Here is a 7,058-nt window from a genome sequence, read left to right on the forward strand (position 1 = left end):
GTTCTTTAACTGATAAAAAATTGCTTTGTTAAACATTCTAGATACTGCCACCAGCCACTTGCAACTGGAGCCAGAATGGCCTGCTATAATGTTGATATGCGATGCGATCAATCAAAAGGATACCACGTAATTTATACATTTTTATAAATTTCCTTGTTTTCAATTAATAATTTATTTGTTGCTTTTAGTCCAAAGGCCGCCTTTGCTGCCATAAAAAAGAAAATGAATTCCACAAATCCCCATACGGCTTACTACGCTCTATTGGTTTTGGAAAGTGTTGTTAAGAATTGTGGTGCTCCTATGCATGATGAAGTTTTCACCAAGGAAAATTGTACCATGTTTAGTCAATATTTAGAATCGACTACTCATGAAAATGTGCGTGGTAAAATGCTGGAATTGGTCCAAACCTGGTCTTATGCATTTCGTAATACGGATAAATATCAGGCCATAAAGGTGAGTTGTAAATGTGGAGGAGGTTAGGTTAGGTTGATAGGAGGATGTATACTACATCAAATCCGAAGAAATACACCTAGGCCACTATCGGGCCTGTTGTGCGCTCCAATTCAAGAAAAAAAAAAATTGTTCACTGAATGTATTATTTTTCCATGTTCAGAAACTCAGTTTCCTGGACGTAATTCCTAAGAATCTTCCAATCGGTGTTGGTTAAGAATGTTATTTCCGGAATAACATCACTTCCAAGATACTTGGATCTAACTTCGACGAATGCCTGACAATGGCAAAGAAAGTGCTCCAGAGTTTCACTGTCCTCTCCACATGCTCTACATTCGTCTGAATCCGCACGTCCAATTTTGTATAGATGTGCTCGTAATCCTGTGTGTCCACTGAGAATACGTACCATCATACTAACCTCAGACTTGCTCATTTTGAGAAGATTTCTCGTCTTGCTCTCATCAGGGTCACCCCATAGAATCTTTGTGGTTCTACCCACCGTGAGGCCTTATGGGATTCTCTCATCCATATTTTTAATTCAGCTTTTGGTTCAGTATATGTAGACATTTTTGTCTTTCTTGTGAAAAGACAGATTTCCGTCTTCGCCGGGTTAACATTGAGGCCTCTCGGTTGAGCCCAGCTCAAGGCCGTATTCAGAGCCTCCTCAGCTCTTCTACACAAGTAATTTGGATCCTTTCCCTTTAAAAGTATTACGACATCGTCTGCATTGCAGACAGGTCTAAGTCCTTTCTTGGTTAGGGTCCTTAGGAGGCTATTAATCGTGGTAACCCAGAGTAAAGGTACAAAATGCCACCCTGTGGTATACCGCGAAATACCTTTTTCCTGATAGTTATATCGTACATCTCGCAGCTTATCCATATGTTCCTTAGCATGTAGTTGATCCAGTTACGGAGCACCCGGTCAACATAAAACTGGTCTAGGGATTGGATAAGGGTATCAGTGTAAACGTTATTGAAAGCGCCTTCGATGTCAATGCATACTGCCAGTGTATACAGTTTGCTATCGAAAGATTCACCTATGTAGTGGACAACTTCATTTAAAGCGGTTTCCACCGATCGTCCCTTTACATAAGCATGCTGCTTATATTTAAGGTCTTTGTATGGTATGCCGCTTTTAACCATGCTATCGACTATCCGTTCCAAGGTTTTAAGTAGGAAGGACGTAAGACTTATCGGTCGATAGGACTTACGTGTCGCATAGCTAGGTTTCCCTGGTTTGGGTATAAATATTACCCTTGCATCCTGCCATTTAACTGGGGTATATGCCAATTTTAAGCATGCAGTGAATATCTGTGACAGATGTACGGAAACCAGTCCCGCCTCCATCTGCAAAATGTGGAGGAAGTGTGAAGTAAAATTGTGTTTTGTATATTCTTAAATTATAGTTGCTAAATTTCTACGCCAAGTTTATCATCTTTAGTTATTTTAGTAAATATTGAGTAATTTTTTTCAAACACCTCGCTTGATAGTGCAGTATAATCTAAAAGAGAGAATTCTCACTCTTTCAGGTTATTCTGTACTATCAAGGGCTAGTGGGGGAATAGTCATTAATTAAGTTTTTTAATTAGCACTTAGAGTTATCTTTAGCCATCAGACCACCAAACGACCAGGTGACTACCCTGAAAGGCGTGCGAAAGGTTGTCCACAAAAAAAGTCATTTAGTCAAACAGTTTTGAAAGCGATTATACATTGCGTCAAAGATCTAAGTCACAACTGCCTAATCCCCGACAAGCGCTCTTAAACATTCGCGTAAGGAGACCATTAAGAGTAGACGATCTACAAATGATAAATCTCTAACGTCGAATAAGAAAGTCAAGAAGTATGTGAGACAGGTTGAAAATATTCAGGCAACTGTTATCTACCAATTTAACTATAAAATGGATAAAAGTATACAATGTTTAAAACGATATTCGAAATGACTGACTCAATTTTAGTTCTTATTAAACATTGACCTATTATCACTGGAGATCCGTAACGTACTTATCTTGAAAGTTTGGAGAGAATTCATTAATAGATTCTTTGTTAAGTCCTGAACTCTTTGGCCAAAGGCATTCTTTCTTTTTTCTAGTAGTTATTTAAATCTGTCTCATTTAAGTGCAACTGTTTCTACATAGAATACTTTGTAAAATATAAGCATAAAATGAACATGACAGACAATGTTTTTAGGGGTTGTAAAATTTGTTTGTTAATTTAATTAACAACTTTTTGTAGCATGAAAAAAGTAATACATTTAAATAGGCAAATGAACAACAATTTAAAAAAGAACTTTATTTGTACAAGTTTTACTTTTTATTTAAATAAAAAAAAAATATAATGAGTTCCGAAGAAGAAGATTTATTGTAGATGATGTATCAGAAGAGGTTGATATTTTAAAATGTAGTGTTATTTTAAATTGAATTCTGTTTTCATATCTCTCATTTTAGGATACTATGACTATTTTAAAAACTAAAGGTCATCAATTTCCCGAACTAAAAGAAGCCGATGCCATGTTTACCATGGACACTGCACCCAATTGGACGGATGGTAAAAAATGTCATCGTTGTCGTGATGATTTTTCATTTACTAATCGCAAACATCATTGCCGCAATTGTGGTCAAGTGTTTTGTGGTCAATGCACTAGTAAACAGTGTCCTTTACCTAAATTTGGTATTGAAAAAGAGGTGAGTAAGTGTGTGAGTAGTTTGTTTATGTAGGTGGGTGGTGGTTTACTAATAACTTTGTTTCATTCTTTTGTTTAAGGTACGTGTATGTGATGGCTGTTTTGCTCAATTGCAACGTCCCGCTACTGTTAAAGCAACCACTGCACGCACTGCTACTGAGAGTGATTTGCCAGCGGAGTATTTAAATAGTTCATTGGCCCAGCAAGTGCAGGTGAGTTATTTACTTGATTTTGTTTATTTCTATTGTTTTTTATTTTTGTAGCTCTCTTTGTTTACTTATTTTATTTGGAAATTGTGTTAATTTTATTTTGATTTGTTTTACAGACACCTCCCCGTAAAACGGAGCAAGAATTGAAAGAGGAAGAAGAACTACAATTGGCTTTGGCATTGAGTCAGTCCGAAGCAGAAAGTAAAAAACAGCAGCAGCAACAACAAGTATGTATTTAATCTGTGTTAAGTGTGCGAACACGCTACACTTGTAATCTAAAATATTTAAGACAAAATGCATTAATTGCGAACTCATAAAACTTCTTCCATTCCATATGTCCAATATATAAAAATATTGCTTCAAAATCTGTGTAACTCATTTCAAATTCGTTGTTGCCTTATCACACATTTTCTTTATACACTTTTATCTTATCTCTAGCAAATGCAATGAAAACAAAGCAAATTATGATTTATTTTGCTTTAATAAAAAATCAATTTTATTTCATATGATTTCTTTTCTTTATTCAAAAAAATTGTTTTCTCAGTCTTTAACAGCCACTGCTTATCGCTTGCAACAACGTACACCCAGTCCCGAGGCACCACCAGTACCTAAGGAAACCCAAGCAGAAGAAACCAATCCGATTTGGCAAAATATTTAAATCGTTCGTATTGGGAACAGCGCAAAGTTAGTGATTCACCCATGGCTAGTCCATCGGCTCCTAGTCCCCATGCCACCAACACCACAACCCCAGCAGCAGCAAATGACTTTAACAGCTAATGATTTTCGTCCCAGACAACGGATGAACAGAAAATTGATGAATTTGCTGCCAATATGAGGACGCAAGTAGAGATCTTGTTAATCGCATGAAATCGAATTCGAGTCGTGGACGTAGTATCTCTAATGATAGTTCAGTACAGACTCTCTTCATGACCCTTACAGGTCTTCACTCCCAGCAGTTGTCTTATATAAAAGAATTGGATGACAAACGCATGTGGTATGAACAATTGCAAGATAAATTAGTGCAAATTAAAGATTCTCGTGCCGCCCTGGATGATTTACGCAACGAACATGCCGATAAATTAAGACGCATGGCCGAGGAACAGGAACGCCAGCGTCAAATACAAATGGCCCCAAAAATTGGAGATAATGCGCAAAAAGAAACAGGAATATCTACAATATCAAAGACAATTGGCTTTGCATCGCATACAAGAGCAGGAACGTGAAATGCAAATGCGCCAAGAGCAACAAATGGCTCAATATCGCATGAATCAAACTGCATTTAATTTTATGCCCAATATGGCGGGAATGCCACCACAAGGTTCAACTTTCCACAAATGCCTGGTGTCTATAATCCCTACTCACCTAGTCACACTACAGCTGGGGCTGGAGTAGTTGGTATGCCCGGCCTCTTATCCTACTCAAAGCAGGCATGACAGGTGTATTGCCTGGCATGTATAGTCATGCATGCTTCACTTGCCAGGGCAACCACAGCCACCACAGCAAATAGATGCTGCAGCAAACCACCAATAAATCAGCAGCAGGCAGATGGTAATCCTCATGAAATAATTATTGAATTGGAAGAGCTCCACAAAATGGCCAGATCAACAGCCAGTAACTGGCTATCACCACATCAACAGCCACACCACAACACAACAGCAGCAGGCCACCACAAGCAACAAAATGGCACCACCACCCAGCAGGCAATCAACAACACCACTTAGCCCCTGTAATGTTGCAACAACAGTTATGCACGGATCAATCTCCCCTACCCAATATAGGCAGTCCCCGCTAACCAGGAATGTAGCCAGTAGTACCCTCAGCATCAGCCACAAACAACAGGCACCAACAGCAAGAATGTTGCTCCCACAACTATGGCGCAAGTTCCACCACCCACCGGGCACCACAAACCAAGCAGCTGCTCCCACTATTCCCACACCACAAGCCTCATCCCAAATCCAAGCTGTACAATCAGCCCCTGCTCCCCCACAAAACGAACCCGAACCTGCTGCTCCACCAGCAGTAGAAGAACCTGCTACCGCTGAATTAATAAGTTTCGATTAAAATGTTTCAAATTCTAGATCTTTACTAACACATACTATTTTTTCATTTAAAATTCAGTTTGATTTTTAATTGTTTTGTTGTTTGCTTTTATTTTTTTAATGCTTATTTTTTATCATTCCTTTCTTTTAAAAATGTATGCAAAAAAGAAATTTAGATGGATTTCATACATTTGATTTATACTTGTATTATTCTTACTCTTTTATTTGTTCTTTGAACTTATTATTACTCTACGATTACATTATACATACATATACATATATATTATTACCAAGTAAAAAAAACGCTAAAACAAATAGTAGTACTAAAACATATTATTGCAATTGTTTTATTAAATAAAATTTATATTACTCCAATTAAATTAAAAATGTATATTTTATTAATATTACAGCAAATTTGACTGAAAAGAATCATATTGTAGAACATGTCCAAAGTCCATAAAACTCTGACGTGCAAATTTGCCTTTATAATGTAGTGTTTTTATACATTAATTGTTGACAGATCGCTCAGAAACATTCAGAAATCTCCATTGTCCGTTATCTGAATAACCAAGATATTCTCCTGATGAAACCTAAAATGTCTCTTAAATCACATCCTGCTACATCTCCCTGGATTTAATTTCGGCCATAGTGTCCTAGAAACCCTGCAATCCAGCCTACTATGACTATAGTAATAACAGATATAACCCTGTATGGCCAATTCATCTGCGATCTCCTTTCCTTGAATATCACAGTGTCCCGGTACCCAATACAGCCTTACTGTGTATAACATGACTAATGATTCCAGGAACCTTTTGCAGCTAGTTACCAAGCTAGAATGTAACGTGTAACACTGCAAAGCTTTAATTGCAACATAAATTGTTACTTCCGACGAACCCTAGTGATGTGTGTCTTAATAATATCCACGACTTTCCAGATTGCCAAGATCTTCGCCTGGAAGACGCTACATTTGTGTCTACAGGACACTCTTATGTTGACATCAACCAGAAAAACTCTGGCCCCTGTGCCAGATTCCATCTTAGATCCATCAGTAAAGACTGCATGCACATCCCTCAAACAGTACATTGGACCCACTTGTTCCTACTAGGAATCACTATTGAATTGCCGTAACCAAATGATCAGAAATACCCTTCGTACTTCTTTCAATTCCTGTATTTCTCAATGGGCAGCAGATTTAAATTAATATTCAATGCCGCCCTCGGTATACTATCCCTAGCACTAGTTTTGCCGATAGAAACACACCACTGAACTTTATCGAGTCTATAGCTGCTTTTCCTGTTTTCACCCTCAATCCATTACCATTAGCCCAGGTTGATAGTTCACTTAATGCTGACTGCATGACTTCAATGATTATTGTGAGAAATTTACCCTTAACCAGTATCATCATGTCATCCGCATAAGAGACTATTTTACTATCTTTAGATCCAAAGATTCTGAGGATAGAGTTGACCACCAGTAACCATAGTAGGGGTGATAACACTCCTCCTTGTGGAAGGTAACTCGTTTCCAAATCCTATCGTCCCATAAGTTTGGGTGGATAATTATGCTATCAAACATCGATACTATCCAACTCTCTGGGAAATCCTGAACCCCGAGTACGACTAGCAACGGCCTGATGGCATCTATTCTAATGTTAAAGGCGCTTTCTATATCCAAAAACGCG

General features: G+C 37.9%; 1 protein-coding gene across 1 annotated transcript in view; it reads left to right on the forward strand.

The window, feature by feature from the left end:
* The window catches only part of LOC119614895 (hepatocyte growth factor-regulated tyrosine kinase substrate-like), a 5,796-nt gene extending 397 nt beyond the window's left edge, over positions 1-5,399 (forward strand). Inside the window, 13 exon segments of the mRNA XM_037970990.1 lie at positions 42-126; positions 189-453; positions 2,894-3,130; positions 3,210-3,341; positions 3,455-3,565; positions 3,883-3,976; positions 3,979-4,061; positions 4,063-4,129; positions 4,132-4,188; positions 4,191-4,468; positions 4,470-4,662; positions 4,665-4,765; positions 4,920-5,399. Coding sequence (XP_037826918.1) covers positions 42-126; positions 189-453; positions 2,894-3,130; positions 3,210-3,341; positions 3,455-3,565; positions 3,883-3,976; positions 3,979-4,061; positions 4,063-4,129; positions 4,132-4,188; positions 4,191-4,468; positions 4,470-4,662; positions 4,665-4,765; positions 4,920-5,399 — 2,183 coding nt within the window.
* Positions 5,400-7,058: the final 1,659 nt, after the last annotated feature.

This window comes from Lucilia sericata, unplaced genomic scaffold (genome assembly GCF_015586225.1).
Source record: "Lucilia sericata isolate MDLA Ls3-8-SP2 unplaced genomic scaffold, ASM1558622v1 Contig003603F_arrow, whole genome shotgun sequence".
In the NCBI taxonomy this organism is placed as follows: domain Eukaryota; kingdom Metazoa; phylum Arthropoda; class Insecta; order Diptera; family Calliphoridae; genus Lucilia; species Lucilia sericata.